Source organism: Zeus faber (genome assembly GCF_960531495.2).
Source record: "Zeus faber genome assembly, chromosome: 1".
Taxonomy (NCBI): domain Eukaryota; kingdom Metazoa; phylum Chordata; class Actinopteri; order Zeiformes; family Zeidae; genus Zeus; species Zeus faber.
In genome coordinates, this window is record NC_137193.1 from 29,134,113 (window position 1) to 29,157,897 (window position 23,785).

Genomic DNA, 23,785 nt, shown 5'->3' on the forward strand with positions numbered 1-23,785 from the left:
CGCCGTAACTCTAGATGTAGAGCTGAAAGAACATGTAGGCCCAAAGCAGCTGTTATTATAAACCCCCAAACCCTGCACGTGTGTACACACACTTACCCATACACCCCCCACCCCCCCCCCCCCCCCCCCCACACACACACACACACACACACACACACACACACATACATCCTCTCAACCCATTTCAAACAAAGAGCCCCGTTATATAGAAAGTCATTATGCTCCGTTAAAGTGGAGGAGATGTGACCTCGGCACACACCTCGTCCATTGTGAAATAGGGGGGTTGTACGTTTTGTAAGGTGTCTGAATGTGACATGTTTTTTCTGTAATGAACTGCAAATGGCTAATCAATATGTCTCGATGCATTCGAAGCCGGCCCAATGTATTAACTCTGGGAATGAGAGGTGTCAGCTCCACAGATGAAGCTGTAAGATATACAGTAAGTACCGTAATATATGAGTCATAGACATTGTTACACACAGGTAATGGACTCTATTGATTCTCGTCATGCTATAGGCCTTTAGTTTCTGCCGAAAGTAGTAGTTAAACACCCGGCAGATAATTTGAACGCTTTCAATCATTTATCATACAGTGTGCACGGCAATTCTCTTTTTAAAATTCGCCTCTCGACGGCAACGCAGCAGCTCTTTCAATTTCCCAGGTGGAGTTTATTAGCCACAACAGGACTAGACGTTGAGTCATCGAGACGATGAACCTCGGTCCAACAAGGAGACCCGGAAACCTTGTTTAGGTCCTTTGGAAAGCGATACAATTTGGGATTTTTCTTCGAGGTGTGGCCAATTCATGGAACGGATTTCAAATGGATATTGAAAACAGGAGACACACGGGCCTCCGGGACCCCAATCTGAGAAGGTTTTTATTATTAGAAATGATTTTGTCCACACTTCCACACCTGTCTATACAACAGTTAGGGAGACGAGAGTGAAACTAGGATCAAAACTCATTATTCTACCTGCTCTCATGGTAGAACTTTAACCATTCACAATATTGCTGGGCATCCCCTGGAACCTCTCGAAGGACCCCTGGCGGTCCCCGGACGCTGTGTCGAGGATGGCCACCGCTTTCACTACGTTTAACCCTTGCCGCATACAACCCCCTTATCTTTGAAGATAAAAAAAAGAAAAACAGATTAAAAAAAAAAAAAAACCCTCACTTTCCCCTCTCTAAGGGGTTTCCACAGAAGCGTGAACGTTCCATCCTAGGGAAGTGTCAACCCTGGACAGGCAAATGGAGCCGGAGTCATAGATTTGTTTTTTTTAAAAGGTGTCCGGACGGATTTGCATTGTGACCGGCCGTTATAAAGTCTGCTGATACGGCGGTTGGTTTGAGTAGGAGCGGCCTTTATCTCTGTGTGTGTGTGTGTGTGTGTGCGTGTGCGCGCGCGCCAACCCGCTGACTCACTTCTTGCGAAAGGCGGGAGAATGTTTGGCAGAAGGAGGGGGAAACCACTTGTGAATGAGTGCCACACAGCTCGTTCCTGATAAGGTGTTCCCACCGTTGGGGGGCGGTTAACGGTTAATCCCACTAGTTCCGCTCGGCTGGGCCCTGTGGTGGGGGCGGGGACGGGCTAAACCAACAAAGCCTTCGGGGGGGTAATTTGCTAAACATTCCGTTGGTACTTTGGGATAATCCGAGCTACCTTGACGGTTGTAGGTCATTCCCAATGCAAACTGACCCGTTGCAGATATTCCAACCTCCTCCTTCCTCCCGGTGGCCTTGTTTTACCCTCTCTAGACTTTCTGGTTTGGTCCAATGCGGCCCTGACTCCCGTCGCGGACCGTTGGGGGAGGCGGGAACGGGGAACTTATTTCTGAGAACCAGTTTGCTGTTACAGTTGGAATGAAAACTCCACCCAGACCACTAGCCCGTGCACGGTTCCGCCTCCCTTGCCCACAAACACTTTCTTCCCCTCTCTCTAAGCTCCTACTTCCCTCTTTCTGTGACGTATTTTGCCCCCTATCTGAGGGGTTTGCCCATCCTTGTCACAGTTATTGCCCCCTCTCGTGCGCTACGGATCAATCTGTGGTACACGATGAGGCTGGGCCAGGTTACCCTTATAAGATGGTGCATGCGAGCCCCCCTGCACTGCTCTCTTTTCCAAATATAACTTCTCATGCCCTCTCCTGTGTCCCCCTGCCCTACTTTACAGCACCCCACCCCACACACACTCCCGTACTGTACAAGATTTAGCCAGATTTACCTTGCATTGTATGGGCATCACCGCGTGGCTTCACCGCTTAATCTGCCGGAGACGCCTTCAAGGTCGTGCGATTTGTTTGACCGTGGTCTCCAAGGAGCGGTTGGCTTTTTAAACATTTGGTGCAGCATATCTCCAACATCCACGCTTCAATTGTTCCTTCGTTGCGGCATCCTTTTTTTTTTAAATAGCGCACATCAGGAGAGTAATCAATGGCTTAATAAGGCCACATACGTTTTGTTTAAGTGTCAAATATCACCAAGAGGAACTGTGACCTGAATATACTCGGGGAAAAAAATGTTTTTATTTATAGGTGTTGTCAATGAGAGGATGCCAAATTGTTTTTAATGCAGTCTGTTACCGCCCCCTTGTGGCGAGTAGGAGTATTGTGACAGCCCACCTACAAACCTGTGATGGACAGAGGGCAGAGAGTTCACAGCCGCTGGAATGCACACTCCCAATATAGAGTCCACTGGGACCGACATACACATGGTGATGGACAGAACAGCGTGAAAGACCTTAACCATCGCCTCGATGTCTTGATAGGATGGATACTGAGAGACTTAAAAAGACATAGATATGATACCGTTAGAATATTTATATCCTTGGAGAAATGGGTGATTGTAAAGGGTCGGCACTGCTAAGCCTTGACCCTTAAATTGGATAAGCAGTGAATGTGACAAGGGAAGGAGAAGCAAAGAACCCCTGGCAAGGACGGGGTGGTTATATTTCATGTTCATTCCACTTAAAAGTCAGTTGACACTCACATTGACCATAGTTTTGGGTGTAACCTGAAAAGATAAATGGCTGCCTAGCCCATTCACGAGAGACAATGAACAGCATTGGTTGAATGTAATAAATGACAAGTTTATTGTTGCACAAAATGTACAAAATAACAAGCAAATGGACAGCCCCCCACCCCCCCACCCCAAACCCCCCCGTCACCCCACCCTCTGTGCCATTGATCAATATTAAGTTGGAGTTCTGAAACCTATGACTACGGCAAGTCCGATGGTCCAAGCCAAACGCATGGGAATTCTGAGAGACAACACGTACCCAATTTCGGCATCACTGAACAATTAAAAATGAATAAAAACACCTTATTTACACATTTTCGTCAGAACTTTTACAACATGCCATCTATATATTTATACAGAATATGCTTGTGGACATACCCTTGTATAGAAAATATATCTCAAGATCAAATCAAGTCAGACTAAGGGGCTATAGACATCCAAAGTACAGCACTTTTTCAAAATCTCCTTTATGAATCTTTTATTTATTTATTTAATCTGCAATTTTTAATAGCCATTTCTTCGTCACTTAACTCCAGAGCAGTCTCGTACGGAAAGAAATAATCCTAGTTTACGCCGGTGATAGTTCTCTTGCCTGTCGCGTTCCTCCTCGGGGACCGCGACGTCGAGATGGATAAAACAAACAACAAAAAAAACCCAAAAAACAACAACAACCCAAAACGCTTCAATCGCTCATGGCAACACTGACCTTGTCCCTGTGCTCCCCGTGCACTGTAGATGACCAGTGTTGGACGCCTCCTGTTCTCGTAGCCTTCTGAAAAGTGTCGCGGCCCCATCTTAACTTCCTACTGAGCGGCCATGCTACGGGATCACCCGATCGACCGCCGGTCCCCTCCCCTCCCTTCTCTCCCCACCCGGGCGATCATGTCATAGGCGTGTGAACCAGTGGGCATTGGCACGGACTAAAGACGTTTTGTGTGCCGTGGATTTCCAAGGTTGCCTTTTTTCGGTGTTTCTTCCGTGGAGCCTTGCAGTGCATGTGACGGCTACTCATCCCCCGCTAATGAGTTACGATGAAATCGCAGGATGGACGGACGTTAACAGACCCCAAGACACCGTGAAGGACTGAAGGCCCGGACCGTCGACGTTCGCGTGGGCACGGATGGGCCAAATGCTGCTGCAGGTGCTGAGGCCCTGCGTCGGTCAAAATCAAACTTTGACGATTTTGTACGAGAGCTGTTGTTATCATTACGACGGGAAAAGCACGCTAGCACCGTGAAGGGATGAGAGAGAGGCCACGTTGTTCAAGTAAAAGCCAAACTACTTTGGGGGGAAAAAACAGCCGAGGGGGCACTCCCAATGGGCACTTGTTATGTGCCAAGGGACCAGAGAGAGAGAGAGAGAGTGACGATGAGGAGGAAGGGGCATTGGTAGGCGGAAAAAAACCCCAGATGCATCCTAAAAAGTATACGTGTCCTCACCCCCCCCCCACCCCCCTTCGCCGCCCCTTACGGACCGGTGGAAGCAAATCTCCGGAAGGGCATCCATCACATTGCTTCCACTCCCACCCGCCAGACGAGATCAGTGCGGCCGAGGGATGGAGAGAGAGCAAGACTGAGGGATGGGGGGGGGGGTCTGTTCCAACACTGAAGTCTCCACCACCCTCAACCAACCAACCACTCCCCCGAGGGATACAGCTTGGAATCTCTTTTGATTATTTCCTTGTTTCTTGCCCGCGCCAACCTCACAATTTTTCCAAAGTGGAGCGTCGGCGTCTTTCCTTTTTTTTTCTTTTCTTCTTCTTCTTCTTCTTCTTCTTCTTCTGTTGTTTTAAACTGTGTGCAAAAATACTCAACAGACCGCCGTTGGAATATGACCCCCTTTATTTTATTTTTTCCAACCTTTTTTAAAAAATATTTAAAGTGTACATTTTGTCTTTGATTCTGACCTTAGATTTTTGCAGTATAGCTTCCTCTTATTCCACCTTAAGTCCTACCTATTTTTCATCTGGTCTTAATTTTTAGCTTTATTTTGTCGCAATATATATTTATAATTTTATTTTCTGGCTTTTTTTACTTTTTACTTTACAAAATGAGAGAGACAGAATGATGGACAGCTGACAATAAATATATATAATTATTTTCCTCTTCTCCGTTATCAGGTCTGCTTTTTGTTTTCCCTCCACCTGGGTATTTGCTTTTTTTTTTCTCCACGTTTTTATCTTTTTTTGTTCACTGTAAACAAACAGGGTGTCAGCCTCTGGTACTTGTTCCCCTTTGCCCCCCACCAGCCCCACCCCACCCCACCCCACCCCTCCTCTCCCTCCCCGCCTCTCATTGGAGGAGGGCCCTGATTTGTTTGGAGGTGCTGTCGTCGTTTAGATGTCGTGTCGTGTACCTGGAGCGGAAGAGGAATGAAGATAGGCGGTGAGGGCAAAAAAAAAAAAAACCTTTCCAAATTCCACAAAAAAAATAAAATGATGCAAGTAAGCTTTTGTGTTTGAAGATCAAAATTGCGAGGCTGCGCTAATTCCCCCAACTGATCGCTTCCGGTTAGAAGACCCAGTAAAGCACCAGCAGAACAGAAAAAAAGACGGGAAACACTGATCGCAAACTCTTCACAACACACACGCACACACCGCCCGCCCGCCCGCACCCACCTCAGGGCGTTGAGGAGTCCCTCCACGCTGTTGGACGGTTGCTCTTTCAGCACCTTGATGCAGCCCTTCATCTGCCGTCGCACAAAGACAACACATAGCGTCAAGGAAAGGTCGACAACCTCAGATCTCCGTCAACCCCCTCCCCACCACCGACCCCACCGATGACCCACCACTGACGCAACGAAACCCAACCGCCGGCCCAAACACATTTACGGAACCCCAACCCAGAAACACACATTGTGGTAGACTACACCGTCACACACGACTCCACTCGAGGACCATCCTATTCGGCCGTGGACAAAGTCATTGCCCCCGATTGACAGGAATTTCCCTTTCACGCTTGATTTGCGCGGTGCTTAGATTGGATGTCTTTCTCCTGTGTACTTTGTGTCCGTGGCGCTTACGTCGATTTTGGAGGTCTTGGCGAAGGCTCCCACGGGGTGAACGTGGTCGTAGAGGATGATGACGCCCACCATCACCCTCATGCAGAACAGCATGGTGTCTGTGTTGGTGAATCGACAGCGGTACTCTCTGGGGGCGGACAGAGGGGGCGAGGGACAAAAGAAGATTATGGAAATGAAAAAGCACGGCAGAGTGATATTGTCAAGCGGCAGGCCAACAGCCCTTGTAATGATTTTCGTAATTCACGTGGCAACGGGGCACAAGAAAGATTTGTGAAAAGCTTAAAGCCCGGCATGAAGGTCAGAGGCTCGGGCGCTTTTTTTTTTTTTTTTTTTTTGTTCAATCCATGATCCCCGGTGGTGTCCCGAAAAAAAAAATCCCCTTTTGTCTTTACTTCTCGTTGGCTTGTTAATTGGACTTCTTCGTTCAAGGCTTCTGACCTTGAAACAAGGCCAGAAGAGAGGAAGTGTAAAAGTGAAGTCAAGACTCACGGAGTCTCCAGCATCACGCGGCAGACGCAGGCCATGGTGCTCAGGCAGTCCGTAGTGTCCTCTATGGGCAAGGTCTTATTCTGGAACAAGAGATACAGAAGCAGGCACGATCAATACGGAGATGGCCTGTACGTGTGCATGTGTGCGTGTGTGTGTGTGTGTGTGTGTGTGTGACCTAATCCAAATGCACTGATTGAATAATCAGCATTTTGTACCACATGGTGGAGACAGAGTACAGCACAGGTATGAGCACAGTGCGATAGTGATACAGCATTATGACACTGTTCAAGAAAACCATCCAGGGACAGTCAAAGGTTTTAATCATCTTTCACAAATTATTTCCATTCTTATGTATTAACATTGTTTGAGAAAACCTACGTCAAGATCTTGGGGAATGAAAGGGGCAGATTCATGGGATGGGGCCAGTGACCCCGAAGGGAGCAGATGTTTTTTTTTTTTTAAGAGGACCGTGAACACACCTCTGAAACAAACTTGGTGGTGGCGTTACTCAGGGTCTTCAGCATGGGCGTGGCTTCGGCGTAGAACAGGGACATCCGATTGGCCATCTCGTTGTTCACCTCGTTCTCAGCTTCCAGCTGTCCAACGTAACACAGTTCAGCTTGATGTCACATAACGGGGCAACATGGACATCGTATCTAAACATGACACAAATCATTAAAGACTTTCGCTGTACTCCAATCACACTCTTTCTTGCATCGGGTCGGTATGAGGGAAGCGGATCTTATCTCTGTGACTCAGTAAATTAAATATTAACTGTCTCCAAACTCCCTGCGGGAGGGTGAGGAGGGAGAACAGGCCGTGATTATATGATTTGTTTCTTGAAGCCTTGGGTTGGTTGGCTGAACAGGACTAGAGTCCTTTAACATGAGCCCTTCAACCTGAACTTCAACCTGGCCTTACCTGCTGGTTGTTGAGCCTGTTCCTACTTATAGTCCTCCTGTAGTAGCTGAAATCGTTCTGAATCGCTGGATTTGTCATCTAAATGGATACAGAAATGAGGAGAGAGATGATTAAACCCCTTTGCATTGTTCATTTAAGGACAACGTTTCAATAGACAATGCGAAAGGCATATTTGTCCTACAATAACGACTCCGTTACTCGAAGGAGGGACCTCAATGTTTCTCCAAATGATTATCGTTAGTAGGCTAGTGTAGCTTTAAGGACGACCAAAACTTGAAAAACCAACCAAACTGCACATCTTCCTCACCTTCAGCTCATCAAAGCTGAGCGTGAAGTGAAGGATCTCTGCAAACTGTTTGGCCAGGGCCTGCTCTCTCTCCAGGTGCTGCATGGGTGCGTACGGCGGACTCGTGAGCGCCTCCAGCAGGCTGCGCAGGGCATTCTCTGTATATATTTATATACACAAACACCGACACAGGTTGACAGTTGATCAAATAAATGTTTCTTGTTCTGTTTCTGCTTCGTTTTCAAATCAGTCACTTAAACTGCACCGCAACCAAGGCCCGCAATCTGGTGGTGTTGCCCTTCCAGTGGACATGTTCATTGGTCGACACACAATACATACATGGTTTGTATTTCCAGAAAGTTGTGTACAATGGGTACCAGCTCTTAGCATGAACCAGTTTGCAGTTACATGTATATAGGTTCTCGCAGTTAATCTACTCATTAGCCTTTAAACTGATTGCTGCAGACAGCCTGATGTGTGCAGCGCATCAGGCTCTTCCAGCCGTTACATAAACGCACATTCCTCATTCTCTGGACCGTTACACTTTATACTGAACATTTGCACATTCCTTCACAACTGTACAGCTTAATTAAACCCCCCCCCCCCCCAAAAAAACAGCCTTATTTTACATATGCTTATATATTTCACTGATATTTTACTTATTGTTTTACGTTTATGTTTCATGTATGCACCGTACACCAAGACAAATTCCGTGTTTGTGTAAACTTGCTTGGCAATAAAGACTTTTCTGATTCTGATTCTGATGCTTCCTTGTCAGTGACCATAGACGCAATCGTCTCATTGTCAGTTCTGCAGCTAAACGGAGGTCTGCTCGCGGCCGTGCTGCAGACAGCAAAGTAGACCACAAGCCCGGACCATGCAGGCCTTACGTGGTAGTAATGCCTCAGCATCAGATTCCCTCGAGGCCCCATCCCTTCCTCTCCATTAAAAATGCATGGGGGCCCTTCTATAAATACAGCGCTGATGCGTTTCATCTAAAGGGCCCAGGCAGGAGCCCGGCTCTCCACACCCCTCCCCTCTCGTCCTGCTGTCACCGCTCAGCTAAACACACAGCCATGGCTCCCAGAAGAGCGGGTGTTCCTTATAGAAGAGCAGCCATTCCTGCTGGGGACTGACGCACTGGATGGTAAAGGCTCGCAAACAAGTGGAGCAACATCAGATGTGGACGCCAAGCGCGCCAGTCATTCTAAGGGTTGTGCTCCAGTGGTGAGAACAGCAGCGGAACCTCAGCTCACACGAAGACGGGAGGAAATGTCCTCGTATTTTTTAGGCTCTTCCAGCCATGGCATAAATGAGCCCTGACCGTGTCCTGATCCTTTTCTTCTCACTCTCTGGTGAGATAAAAGTCTCACTGATCTCACTGTCTCACTTAATGAGAGGCTTGAGTATCTGTCAGAAGTACGTTTAAAGGGCAAACGTGAATCACAGTGTTGGTCCAGGAGACATCAACATTAATTATTAGCAAGGGCCCTTATTAGACTATGTTGCGTTGAGAGGACGAGCTCAAGCCATCTGCGAAATCAATGTCCTATCAGGTGGCAGCGCAGAGGCGGTGGCCACAGAACTGGGATTGCTTTGCCCATTAGCTCTCCCTCACTCGCCACTCCACGACCATGTTTCACTGTTTCCATAGCAACGGCTGCCTGCTTGCTAGGTCAGGCTGCTGCAGGGGAGTCGGGAGAGGACGAGAAATATATGTGTGTGTGTGTGTGTGAGAGAGATAGTGACAGAGGCATAATACGTGCAAGCAGTAGATGATGATGGTGGTGATGGTCACGACTGACTCAGGCTGTACAAGGTCGCCATGGCGGCCATTGTCAAGTCAGTCTCCTCTCTTGTTTGATTTTCTTCTTCCATCTCCGCTCTTCTTCTTGCCGCCTTCCTTTCCTCTTTATCTATCATTCCTAACCTGACGGAATGGACGTGTGTCTCGCTCACTCACCCAGCCGGAGGGAGAACTCGTAGAAGCGCTTGAGCTTGGCCACTAGGGGGCAGACTGCGTTCCAGGCCTTCTCCTGAAGAGCCAGGTCGCCTGGGTTCTGGATGGCCTACAGAGACAGAGAAAACAGATGCATAGATGTTAGTCTCCCATTCCTTTCTATTCTCATTTCCACTACATCAGAACCTTTCAGTCCAGCGCAAACACCTATTTCAGTTGTCGAACATTCACTATTTTCAGTCATACAATCAGTTCATACAATGGTGGGAATGTAGACCTTTAGGGTGTTTAATGCCATGGACACACGACACGACTTTCAAAGTCCTCAGATCGCACTGTTCACACTACACAACTTTCTGTCTTGCGATGGGGAATCCTGCAGTCTTGTGGTTTCACACTGTCATGACTGACATTACAGGATCTTTCAGCGGTGAGGAATCCCAGACGAGTCTTGTCGGGTTTCCAAATCGTGTTTTGTCATCAAAACGCACCCGAGAAGCGACGCCTGAATCGACGCGATACCATGCGCGAATAAAAGCGTCATTTAAATAAGAAATATGTTAAAAACCTAGAGAAGAAAAGTAAAATGGGCATGCGGTGCCTTTCTGGTTGCTGCTCCATGCGCTGCCTCGCACTGCCGTCCCCTTCTCGAACCCCGCTCGAAAACCTGTCGGTGAGTGGAAAGTCAGGCCAGGATCAGGTAGTCTGAACTCGGCATTCGGGGTTCAGGGCCAGGTTTGCATTTAAAGACCCAGAATTCTTTTCTCTGTTTAGAGAGGAAAGTTTTTAATGTCTCTCGTTGACAACTGAAGCAAAGCCAACAGCAGAGCAATGGCCATTGATCCTTGAGACTGCGGCGGTAATTAAAGTGCCAGTTCTGGGTAAACTGCAGGTGTAGAAGTAAACATAGAAGCGAGGGGTTTTATGTCCGGCATGCGTCTCCCCGCCTGTTCAGGTAAACAGGAACCGGGAACAGGAACACATCTCCGGCACGACACCGGCCAACAGAAGTGAATGTGTGATCAACAAACTGGAAGTGGTGTTTGAAACCCCCGACAGTTTACTACAGGGGCTGTTCGTGCCAAGGTGTGAAACGAAAAGGAATTTGCATTACATACTGCACTGGATTCACAAGGGTTCATAACACCTTGCACGGCTTTTCAGTTCCTCAACAGTAAAGTGTTTAACAAGGTTGTGTTTTGATGGGAACCAACATTTGAATACGGCCGGGGTTGGAAAAACAGCCAACCTATACTTTAAGTGCCACTCATCCGAAGAGATGAATTGAGGGCGTCCCATTCGAAGTGCTCCCCGCACACCATTTAAACGCACGACGTCGCTGCCCGCGCGGTTCATTGTGGGCAGGCTGTTTAAATGGCGCTCACTTCTCGTATCTCCTGGCCCGCGCCGTTATAGGACTGCAACTCGGCAAGTATCCCATGAGCCTCCTCCAACACGGCGCTGACCTGGTTCCACACGGCCGTCTCCGCCTCCGTGGGCTGGGCATCTGGGAGGGGAGGAGAAGGAGGCAATAGAAAGGCAAAAGAGCGAGGAAACAGAGAGGGAGAGAGAGAAGGGGGATGTTCAGAGGGAGGGGGAAAAGCAGAGAGGAGACCGCAGGGGGTAAAATTAAGAGTGAAGTAAAAGCAAAGGGGATGTAGAGGTGTGTTTTGGGACAGCGGGGAGGGATCAGAGAGCAAGAGAGAGAGAGAGATTAGCAACAAAGCTACCGCAAGGTCTTCAAGTACAAGTACAGTATGCTAAGTGCTAAAAATCCTAAAAGCCCAGATGAAGACCTCTGACATGGGGCCGATCAAACCTCCGTAGAGGACGACTGCGTCAACAAAGATGTTGCCGCGACCCAATATTGCAATGCATTTAGCGGAATTGAATTTCGGATTACGCGGCCGCACACGTCGGAGGTCCGGATCGGGCCTGCGAGCTGTAGATCAGATTCAAGGATTAGTCAGGTCAAAAGAGATTGTAGAGACGCACGAGCCACGCTCTGTCGCCCTGATGTTTGGTCACCGGGCGGTGTTGCCCCCAGATAAGAGCAGAAGAAGCGTCTAGAGGAGGATACGTTTCCTCCTGGGAGGTGTGGGCCTTAAGATTGGGTTTTCCTGATAAATAATTTGCTTGGAATAGTGTCTGGCTCATGATTTGGGGACACGGGGGGGAGGGTTGGACATCAATTGGCGTTTCGACGGACCTACCCATTCCGAACATTAACTTCGTTCCCCATGAGCTGGTTCTCACAGGGCTTCGTTTTGAGAACGGCCAAACGAAGGGACAGTTCTACTCTGTTAGTCAACTCACTGTGAAGCGTGCACGCATGTCGACGCCTTTTGCACTTGCGGAGAGGAGATGTGAGTCATCCTTCTTTATCTATGTCTATATCGTCCTCCCCCTCTTTCTTTGTTTATTTGTGTCCTTTCATGTGGCGGCAATTCTCCCACATGGCATCGCTGCCTCCTGGTGAATTAACTATCGCAAAGTCCCCCCCCCCCCCTCTTTGTACATGCATTCGACCGTGATGAATGGACTCGGCATCACCACTATTATTAGAAGGACAAGCGTTCGCAGATGTTCTTAGAATGCTCGTGCGTCCGGGGCCTAGTGGGGAACCCGCTAAACCGCATCTTGCGCTGATGAAAGCAAAAATGCTTTGGATGTTCAGGTGGACCTTTCCTTTAGATCATCAAAACCCCCGACGCGATTTTGGGGCCCGGGTTCTGACATTCCGTGCGACAGAGGTGACTATTGCGTCACGGGTGAAGCGGGAGAGCTTGCAGATGGCGCGGGAGCCACCGCTCCCGGGGAGGTTGTGCGACCGAACGGAAGGCCCGGTTCACCCCAGTGACCCGAGCCCTCCCACTTCACCCTCTCACAAACAGCCAGTCAGACGGCGGGAAAAGTAGATAAGCTGTTGAGGGAGGGGTTAGGGTTACGGGAGAGGAAGGGTGTGTTTGGAGTAGAGTTAGGGTTAAAAATTCACTGATAGGGCAGATGGATCCGAGTGGACAACCTCTGACTTTCAAAAGGTCGCACGCACACACACACACACACACACACACACACACACACACACACACACACACACACACACACACACACACACACACACACACACACACACTCATACACACGTACACTGCTTGTTCAGGCTTTGAAGCTGGAACAACAGAAAAGTTAAAAGGGTTAAAAGGAGTTGAAAGGGTGACAGGAGGCGTCTTCTATTTGTATTTTTGTGAGAACATCCGCACCGTCACCCTAAAGCAACTACAACAGAATAAAGCCCCACGAAGGCCTGGCATTCGTTCTTACTTCTATGGGGGAGGGTTTTTTTGGTTTGTTTTTTTTTCCCGTGTGGAGAAATAAAATTCAATGCAAATATTGTTCTTATCTCATGACTGTTTGGAGTCTGAGAAAGGAGGTGATGCACATGAGCGAAGAGAGAAAAAGACACAAAATAAAGGATTCAAATGACTTTCAAATGCCAGTCCCCTCAGGCGGGAAATCAAAACGGGAGATAAAGGAGGAGGGCAGGGAAGGGGGTTTTGGGGGGGGGGGGGACGGGCAAAGGAAGAAAAGGATGACACGGTGGTAAAGTAAAATGGAGGCCGTGGAGGGATGGAGGAACGAAAAGGCAAACGCAGAGAAAGGGAGAACTCAAAAACGAAAAATAAGAAGCGGATGGTCTCACGTTCAAAGTCAAGGAAAACAATTGGGCCATGCTCAAGTTCGGCGCAAGCCAGCACTTTCAGGAGGTTTCCCATGTGCCCCCTGGAACAGAGAGAGGGGAGAAATCTGTGGGTGATGAGGGGGCTGGGTGTCGAGGGGCCTGTGGGTGTTTGTGTGTCTCTTTCTGTATGTGTGTGTGTGTGTGTGTGTGTGCGTGCGTGCGTGCGTGCGTGCGTGTGCGTGTGTGTGTGTGTGTGTGTGTGTGTGCATGTGCCTTTGAGCCATACGTATCTATGCGTGGTAGTGTGTGTGTGCGTGGATGCGGGTACTGAAGGTGTTGGACTGGGGATTCGGATGAGAGGGCGTGTGGGGAGGGGCCGGGGTGGGTGTTGGGATGAAATGGCGTGGTCGAAGTATGTTCTGGGTGAAGTTGGCATGGCAACGTGGGCGCAGACATTCTCTAATCCCACCCTTGTCATGGGGCTTCATTTTAATGATGAGACATCCACGGGAGCCTTGATGACGACAAATAATGAAACGGAGGTGGTTTGAGGGCGGGCGGCCATCTTGCAGTGTCAGGGGCTAAATGTCACAAAGGCTGCGTCGGCAGCCCTACAGGTGTGTAGAGTGGGAATAGAGAATGTCTGAAAAGTGGCAAACCAGGCCCACAGCAACACTCCCTCCTCACGCCTTCACCCACTCGACAACCCGCATCCAAACACACCTCCCTCCCTCACAACCCGCCACTCCTTCAGCCTCCCCACATTCCCATCCCTGCCTCCCACACACACACACACACACACACACACGTACAAACATAGAGGTATGTGCACGCACGCACATATTCCTAAAAAGAACGTTGGCACACACACACACACACACACACACACACACACACACACACACATACACACACACACACACACACACACACACACACACACAGACACCTACACACACCTAGACACACATGCACGCACAGGCACACACCCCGGCGCTCACTTACTTTCAAAGTCCAGGAAAAAATGCGGACAGTTCTCTAAGTCCTTGCCAAGGACCTTAATGAGGTTCCCCATGGCTGGCAACCTGGATTGGAGGAAACAACAAAGCGCATACAGTACACAGAACCAGGCGAAATTAAACTAAAAAACAAACAAACATGGAGGACGCAGCGGCCGAGCGGCTTTCTTAACCATCTGCCCCTGTCTCAATTATCTCCGTCTACTCTTCCACCTCCGCCTTGCCTGCCGTCCGAGGGCACAGCATTCCGCTCAAAAATGAATGACACCGACTCTAGTTTAGATTAATTTAGGATTAGATTAGGGTGGGGGGGTTGGGGGGCGGCTGTAAATCCAGTAGTGAATCACTTAGCCGGCTCGGCGGGAGTCGCCGCGGAGCAGAGTGGCGGATTTGATCCATTTACATCTCTATCGTAACCCAATAAAGTAGGGGTTCACTGGTAATGTTCTTCGTCGAAACACAGTCTTCATGGGAGCGACAGACGCAGGGCTTTATGAACCTCATCTCCGAGGCCTTGTGCGACCGCGCAGCGCTAGAGCAGCAAGCAAAAGCTTTATTAGATCACGGCCTTAAGAGACCGTTATTGGGTAGACACGGGGACTGAACGCCTGCTTTGGTGTGTCTCTCACTATATACGAGTACCGCATTGTCCAGGCCGGAGAGGAAGAAATGGCTCACAATATTGTTGACCTAATTCCAGTCGGGAGGGCCAGAACTGGGATTTGTGGCTTTAGGCAGAGGGGGAAAAAAACGGAGAACAGGCATATGCAGATGAAATTAAAAGGTTCCCGCAAAGCACTCTGTGCAGCATTAAGGCTCCAGTATACCGCGCTTCATCCGCGATCCAAAAAACCATCGACAGCGCGGCTTCAGGGGTACGAAGCGTTTGGATCGAAGGCCGGCGTGCTCGGTGCGACCGGCCCCGCGCCAGAAGGAGGAGCAGGAGAGTAAGGTTCCAGTCGAGGTGGGAGGAGACAGGAGAAAAATGGACGCCGTCTCAGCGGGACTCAAGGTGTTTTCGCAAGCTCTCGAGAGAAATGGAGCATAGAAGAAGAATTGAGCAGCGCAGGTCACGGCTATTTATTAGCTGACAGAAAGCGGACGCACCGGAAGTACGCGATGAATGTAAACGGTAAAGGTGCGATTGTTGACCGACCGTAGCCGATGGTGCATTGGGGGCGGTGTGGAAGAATTTTGACTAGTTCTGACAGAGGGCCAGCCCCAGATACAGCAATCGAAGGCTATTCTCTGCCATTTTTAGGTTGCAATGCCACCATATTGCCTCTGCGAGACCTCCCAATTTTGTCCTCGCATATACAGGCGCCTACAATAAGCCATACTGGGGGGAGACAGGTACGGTGGGAGACTGGTCCCGTAGACAGGTACGGTATAGGACCGCCGAACGCCACCCCTTTCCAGCGCCAAAAGAGCTCAAATTTCTCTCAAAGTTCTCTCCTTTCCTAATCTCCTCCAGTTCACGGACACGGCGAGCGAGGCGGGACGACTTCAAGAGCAGGCAGAGTAGGAAGCGGGTACCAGGTTTCACAGCCCCCCCCCCCCCCCCCCCGCCTTATCCTTTACATTTATGTGCTACGCTCGCTACCTTCCACCCCCCTCCGCCCCCCGGTGAGTGATTAATGGCCCGCATTTGCATGTTTATGAGATGCCATCGTCCTGCAAAAAAAAATAAAAATGCTGTTACTCAGCAAGAATGCGTGTTGCAATGCAGCACCCAGTTCCCCATAGAGCGACAGAGGGAGAGAGAGCTGGGATTTCTTCTAACCAGCTTGTTTAAATTTCATAATAGTGCGTTGTTCCGCAGACGCCATCTAGTCCATAACAAAAAAAAAAGCCTTTTCTGTTTTTACTTTATTTTGTCGTGAGTAGAATGGAAGAAAGGGAGAAAGAGAAAGCTGCATGCTGAGTCACCGCTGTGACATAAGAGCCCCGAAACGGTCTTTAAAAAACGCACCCCGCACACCTCTCTCTCGCTCTCTCGCTCTCTCCCTCTCTCTCTCTCTCTCTCTCTCTCTCTCTCTCTCTCTCTCTCTCTCTCTCTCTCTCTCTCTCGAGACATCCAGACTGCCCGGTCAGCGGGCGATTCAGGGGCTGAAATGATCCCATGAATATATGAATAGCAGATCCGCGCCTTTCGGCGTGACAAGGTGATCGCAAAGGCAACACATTGGAGATCTGCAGGGCCAAGCATTCCACCAGCGTGTAGCCGACATATGAGTAACTCGTACACACACACACACACACACACACATACATACACACACACACACACACACACACACACACACACACACACACACACACACACACACAGGCTTCACACACACGCAGGTCTGAAGTACCATGTGGTCCAACTCTAGAGCAGCGCTCAGCTGACGGTTGCCAGGATACTGTCGGCCCGGCAATAGCATCCGCTCCCTCTCAGAGCGAAGAGAGGGTGGAGAGAAAAATAAATTCCAGCCACCATTTAATATGTTCCAACACAAACGCACACACACTGACCGTCGAGAACGCTTCTGACGCTCAAACCGTGCAGGGACCTGGAGACGGAGGCAGAGTTCTCCGGTTCCCCTTTTCCTCTCCAAAATGAAAAAAGGCACCTCTCTAATCTCCTTACCCTGCTTTGGGTCCCTTCGCTTATCTTTCGTCCTTGCTCTTCCTCTTTTCGCGCCCCTTCCTCTTCCTCTCCTTCCTACTTTTTCGCCTCGACGACGTGCAGCGACTTCAATCCCAGCGTGGCTTGACTTTCGGCGCCAACAAACATGGAGTCCCCAGGCTCGACCGACACTGGTCGTCACTTTCTCCCTGGGCTGTTTTTCAGCTCAGTTTCTCTCTCTCTCTCTCTCTCTCTGTCTCTCTCTCTCTCTCTCTGTCTCGCTCTCGCTCTCTTTCTGTCTGTCTCGCTCTATCGCCGTCCTCTCCGCTTCGCGATTCACACTTCTCTTTTTCAGACGGCTATTAAAAGATACTCAGCTCAGGGTTTTTTTTTTTTTTTTCCTTTTTGTTTGTTCTTCTATTCAGTCGGCGCTTCTGCCGCGTTTCTCTTTTTACGTTTCTCTGTGGTTTTGTTTCGTAGCCGGGCCACAGCGCTCAGTCGGGAAGCTTATACCTGCTATTAGCGTGGATTACACACGCACGAGCTACCGCCTGTCTCCTATTTTTCCCCATCTATTTCTCCGTGCTACATGCTTGCTCACAGACCCGAGGCAGGACCCGTTCTACTCTCGCCCTCCTGCCGTCTCAGTCGAGCCACGACGCAGTCTCCGACGCGAGGCTTAGTTCCTCAGACGGGAAACCCAAAAAAAAAAGCGAAGCGTCCCCATCGGCCGTCATCTCGTTCTCACTTCTCTCTTTCGCCGCCCTCCTCCCGGGGCCTCGTCTTGCCCCGGCTCATCTCGCATCACGCCGCCCTTGACTTTTCACTGGTGGCGGGAGTTTCGGGTTGCGTTAGAGAGGAAGTGCATTCGCATCTTTGAGATGATCCACTATGATGTTGCGTAAACACAGGTTACGTTTTACTTTAGCAACGGACACGGTATTTGCATCAGTGCCCCTTGAGAGCGGGAACAGGGGGGAAAAAAGTGCTCAAAGTGCTTCTCTTATGCAACTGGGAGCAAACGGCGCTCCTCAAACTTGAGCCGGTCCTTCAGCCTCCATCAACTGGACCAGGTGGAAAATCCGGGTTCAGGAGGTGAGATCCCACTCCGGGATTTTGAGCCAACCGTGTGGATTTGGCCAATTAGACTCAACACAGAGGTCCAACCAGTGGCTCAGCACAGGGCTGGAGCAAAAACACGGCCAGACTTTTACTGTCTGGACCTCCAGTAGAAAGACCTCCGGTGCTCCATCGTTCTTTCTCCTTTTTGTGGGAGATTACCGCATGTTTCACCTTGTTGTCTCATCTGTCGCCAATAAAACTGCCCCTACTTCTTCTCTCTGTCTCACTCACCCCCCCCCCCCCCCCTCCTCCCTCTTTTCTCTCTCTCTCTCTCGCTCTGTCCCTCTCTCCGTCGACTGGAAACCCAGTGGCCTGTGAATCAAACCCATTCAGCAGATGCGCCGTATGGCCGGGGATGCTGGGTTTGCACTCTCGACTCCCTCTCCTCTTCCTCTCTCTCCCCCCATCTCTCCCTCCCTCTCTCCCTCCCTCCCTCCATTCCTCTCTCTTGTTTTACCAATCAGTTTCCAACTCCTCGTACACCCCGCGTTCTTTCGCTCGAGCCTGCCGCTCGCTCTTGCTGTGACACGCCTCATACGGCGCATACTGCGTTCCTCCGCGCTCTCCCTCTTTGCAGATGTCGTGGTGTTTATTTCCAGTTACTTCCTTTATTAGCGCTCTCGGCCCCAGCGGTTTCGTCGTTCCTACCTTTGTTTACGTACTATCCCGCCGGAACACTTCACTGCATCAACCAGGGGATCTGACACCTCCACACGCTGGTTACAGCATCAGCACTCGGCCACCTGGAGGAAGGGAGAGAGAGAGAGAGAGAAAGAGAGAGAGAGAGAGAGAGAGAGAGAGAGAGAGAGAGAGAGAGAGAGAGAGAGAGAGAGAGAGAGAGAGAGAGAGAGAGATTAAGGTGAGCGTGGTGGGGCGGGAACACGTCAACCTGTCCCTGGAGTGGCACTGTGCGCCAGCGAGCGTGGGGAGAAAGGAACGTAACCAAGGACGGGAAAGGCGGAACTACAAGCGCGTGAGATCCCTGAACTAAAAAAAGGAAAACAAAGTCCCACGCGCGGGAACTATGGCGCTCCAGGGAGTAGGCGTTTCATAAATGTACATTGTTGTATGAGTCGTCTTCTCATTTTGATTTGATTTGTGTGCACAGGATACATTTTTTCCCCGTTTTTGATTGATTTTGTGCTCTTTGTTTTGCTCCTTTACACATCCGCCTTTGTTCCCTCCTTGGCGTACACTGTACATACTGTATATATAAAAAGCCGACCAATTTGAGAGATTTCCCAAAGTAACACCCGTCCAGTCGTCTTGTTTGATATTTGGTGAACAGGATTCCACTTCCCTGTCATCCTGTGCCAACCAATTGACGCAGCTCTGCAACCTCCAAACCAAGATACGTTTATCTTGGTTTATCTGCAGTTGCAAAATGTGGAAACCAATGAATCAAAAAGAGGAAATTGCTATTTTGCGCACACAAAAAAATTAACAAATCGAGCCAGTGAAATAGTGTTATGAGAGGTCATTGTAGTCAATCATGGATTCCAGATGAACACAATGCAGCTCCTTGGATCCATCAGAACTAGCACTTCCCTTATTATAACGATTTCTTTTCACATTGGTACGATAACAAAATGAGCCTGCTTGCTTGGCTGTCTCCGGCAGAACCCCCTGCAGTGTTACCGACCAACTGGTGCAAAGATTAACACTACTCCTCCTGGCCTTGCATCATTGTTTCCCATCGAGGGAGATTGCGTGGCAGCCGAGCGACCGGGAGGGGGCGGGCCCGGGTCAGCGTCGAAATCCAGTTGCCAGGGAAACCAAGCATCTCATTCTCACGGTAAAATACGTGGACGCTCCGCCGCCGAGAGTTGGACCGATTCACAGATAAATGGACAGAAAGGAGGAGGCAGGCGACGTACAGGCACAGGTCAAAGTACAAAGTGATGGATGGGTGGATGGGTGGATGGATGGGCTGAGAGACAGGGGCACAACGCAATTCCATTAATCTCCTTAATGCACAGCTATACCAGAGAGAGATATCCACGATCCCCAATAACTCTCCCATTAGCCCTGGGGAAGGGGGTGTAAACCACGCCGGTCGCTCCTTGGAGTTACACGCTGGCTCGCTTCACCAGCAAGTCTTTTTTTTTTTTACTGGGATTCTCCCGTACGTGATCATACCGACGTTCATTGATCGCCCCTCGGCGGGAGTCAAAGGTCGAGAAAGAGCGAGGTCAGCGGAGGTCAAGGCATGGACCAGGATATGGAAGGCCGCCACCTGAGGACCCTGTCTGGACAGGCCCTGCCTCCTGCTCAAAAAAAACACAATTTGACCAGGGGGAGCGGAAGGGGGAAGACAGTCACACACAGAGGGAGGGGGAAGTGAGTGAGGGAGAGAACGAGAGAGAGAGATCCAGGAGCCATTGTTTGAGACATCTATCTGTTTGGTTGAGTGGCACTCAGCTCATGTTACTTCCGCACTCTGAACAAGTCAGGGCCAAAATGGTGATTACTCATCTACTTGTTCTCTCTCTCTCTCTCTCTCTCTCTCTCTCTCTCTCTCTCTCTCTCTCTCCTTTCCTCCTCTCTATACAGCTATTGCTCAGGCCATCACCACCTCTCTCCTATCCACCCCGTCCGACCCCAAGAGAGGTCCGCCTTCCATTATTACACTCTTGTGGTGCTTCGTGGTGGCTCAATGGCTACTAGCAGTGTTGCCTCACAGCAAGGAGGTCCTGGGTTCACACCCGACCGGGGCCTTTCTGTGTGGCTCTTGCATGTTCTCCCCGTGTTCCGTCGGGTTTCCTCCGGGTTCTTCATTTCCCCCCAAACCTCATGCAACTTGCATATCCGGTTAAGACACTCAGGCCTGTTCCCTTGACCAAAGCACCGGCTGGAGTCGGTTCCCGGTTGGCATGCAATGGCTGCCCACTGATGTGAGGATGGATAAAATGTAGAGCCCAATTGTTTTTGCAAAGGGATTGACAAACCCTAACCCTAATCCTAACCCGTCCTCGCGCCGTGTTCTGGTCCGACCTCATCGTCTCCCTGCGCCTCATCGATTTCACACCGTACCTCTCTCCCTCGTTGTTCTCTGTTTACTTTCCCGAAGGTTGGGGTCGTGTGTCATGCTCGTGCTTTTTGCATCGCCAGCTTGCACGTTCCTAGCTATTAGGGAAAAAGATAAAGGGGGGGGGGGGGGGGATGGATGAGGGACAGAGAAGGGGATGACTCACGGGAGAAGAGAGGAGAGGACGGAGGAGAGGAGATGTGCGCTGACAACGGGGGCCAGGCGCCGGGTCTAAATGCGAGGTGGCAGTGTCATAGCCAGCCAATGCTTCCGCGCAAGATGGACCGCTACGGCTGAAGCGCACGCACGCGCACGCCCGCGCACGCGCACACACACACACACACACACACACACACACACACACACACACCCCTCCTCACTCATTTGCGTGCAGGAATGTCCATGAGATGCAGTCCTGATAGCAGGTTTATTTGTTTGTTTGTTTGTTTGTTTTTTGACCACGGGATGTGGCTGTTATTCCCCTTCTTGGTGTGAGGACGGGAGGGCAGGTAGAAGGATGAGGGGGAGGGGAGGGAGGGAGGGGTTGGAGATGTGGCGGAGCGCAAGAGAGGAAATAGGGATGCTTTCTCTCGCTTCACCCCCGCCCGCTCAGCTCTCTCTCCTCTCTCTCTCTCTCTCTCTCACACACACACGCACGCACACACACACACACACACACACACACACACACACACACACACGCACGCACACACACACACACACACACAGACTGAGTCTGTTTCCCGAGCGGAGCTGCACGGCGCCTCATGAAAAGGCGATTGCAAATGAGCATTGTGATTCTGCAGCCGTGTGCTCGACAAAGAGGGGGGTAAGAAAGGGGTCGAACGAACGCACGGACCAGCCGAGAGAGAGAGAGAGAGAAAGAGAGAGAGAGAGAAGAGAGAGAGAGAGAGAGAGAGAGAGAGAGAGAGAGAGAGAGAGAGAGAGAGAGAGAGAGAGAGAGAGAGAGAGAGAGAGAGAGAGAGAGAGAGGCAGAAGGAGACGGGGGGGGGGGATTTCAGACTCATTTGAATCCATTTGGGGCTGTGCCAAATGACATTTCGGGATGATAAGGGGGGGGGGGGTGTTATTAATTGCGTCCGCGGTGCGAGGGATTTCACGGCGTAAACGCTCAGAAGCAGATGAAAGACGAGCGCTCATGTTCCTTCATTTGCGCTGTTTTGGTTTTTTTCGTTGTTTTTTTTTTCCCAGAGGTGTGCAACGTCAAGAACAAGGATCTTTTAATCAACGTGTGTTCAATCGGCGGGGATGCGTGTGACTGTGTATGTGTTTAACGTGCCGTAGCGTGAGGGTGGTGGTTGTGTACTAGTTCGGTCTTTGGCTTCGGCTTTTTTTTTCCAGCTTTCTGTCGCGTCTGAATAATACGGCGCCTTTAATTGAGCGCAGGCATTAATATTAAAATAAGGGCTTTAACTGGGGGGCTTTTAAAACCTCGAAATGAGAGAGTTATTAAAAGGCCGGTGGTGTAGAGGGTGGAGGTGGTGGGGGTTGTAGGACTGGATTATTTTTTTTTTCCCCTGGAGTCGCTATTTCCCTTCTGGGCTATGGCTGTCAGGAGAACGTACGTGTGATGGAAGTTCCGAGGGAGAACTGTGTGAAAGTTTCATTTTTGTGGGTATCATTTCCGCCGCGTCCTTCCTTGACTCCCCCCTATCAGTAAACAAAGAGGCAAGACGCGTCCGTACAGAAAGGCTTCCTTTGTGTGCGATGACTGGTTACATACTGGTGTATGTGGGTCAGGGCTGTGTTTTTTTAATGGTGTGTGTGTGTGTGTGTGTGTGTGTGTGTGTGTGTGTGTGTGTGTGTGTGTGTGTGTGTGTGTGTGTGTGTGTGTGTGTGTGTGCGTGCGTGCGTGCGTCCCCTTGAGAAAACATCCCCTGATGGTCGTGTGGCCGCAACATTCAGTGAACCTCTATCCTCCCCCCTCCCTCTCTCTCTCTCTCTCTCTCTCGTTGTGGTTTTTCTTTTTTCTTTTTTTTCGTGGCTGGTATTGACTGTGGAGAGCAAGCGCCTATATTCTATCTATTCTACCGATCTATATTCTATCTATTCTACTGATCTATATTCTATCTAGAGTCTATATTCGGCCCGGGTGAGTGGAGGTTGTCGGTCCACCATGGCCGTCCAAAGGGGGTCCTCGTGTCCTTGATGAGCGGGGCGCTGGAGTGGCGCCGCTCGGAGACACGGTGGAGTTGGCCGCGTTTAAAGATTTTGGCTCGAGGCAGCCTGAAGGGAACGAAAAAACATTGGAAGTCCAATCACCCGGCTTTGGGGGTGGTCCCACAGTGCATATGTGTTTTTTATTTTCTTTTTCTTTTTGTTGGGGTATTTATTTCTAGTGTGTATTTCACTACAGGTTTTGGGATGCCAACGACCGCTGATGCTACTCCTTTGTACAGACATCTATGAAAACACACTCCACATGGATGCGTGGAGATCCACAGGGTTGGGCATAAGTGTGTGTGTGTGTGTGTGTGTGTGTGTGTGTGTGTGTGTGTGTGTGTGTGTGTGTGTGTGTGTGTGTGTGTGTGTGTGTGTGTGTGTGTGTGTGTGTGTGTATGTGTGTGTACATGCGTGTGCGTTCTTGAACAAATATATTTGCGTGTG

The 23,785-nt window shown here is 49.9% G+C and overlaps 1 protein-coding gene across 3 annotated transcripts; it reads right to left on the reverse strand.

The window, feature by feature from the left end:
- Positions 1–5,306: 5,306 nt before the first annotated feature.
- On the reverse strand, positions 5,307–17,138 carry fam49al (family with sequence similarity 49 member A, like; the record flags this gene model as incomplete). Of its 3 annotated transcripts, none has more annotated exons than XM_080001643.1 (11): positions 17,029–17,138; positions 13,396–13,475; positions 11,078–11,199; positions 9,696–9,801; positions 7,754–7,890; positions 7,447–7,524; positions 7,005–7,121; positions 6,526–6,605; positions 6,037–6,163; positions 5,633–5,703; positions 5,307–5,370 (listed from the first exon to the last, which is right to left on the reverse strand). In XM_080001643.1, the coding sequence occupies exons 2-11, from the start codon at positions 13,466–13,468 to the stop codon at positions 5,307–5,309; spliced, it is 975 nt and encodes a 324-aa protein (XP_079857769.1). In that variant the 5' UTR covers positions 13,469–13,475; positions 17,029–17,138. The 3 variants fall into 3 exon arrangements, with proteins under 3 accessions (XP_079857769.1, XP_079857770.1, XP_079857771.1); XM_080001644.1 differs by lacking the exon at positions 17,029–17,138 and adding an exon at positions 14,380–14,402; XM_080001645.1 differs by lacking the exons at positions 13,396–13,475; positions 17,029–17,138 and adding an exon at positions 14,380–14,455.
- Between the last annotated feature and the right edge of the window lie 6,647 nt (positions 17,139–23,785).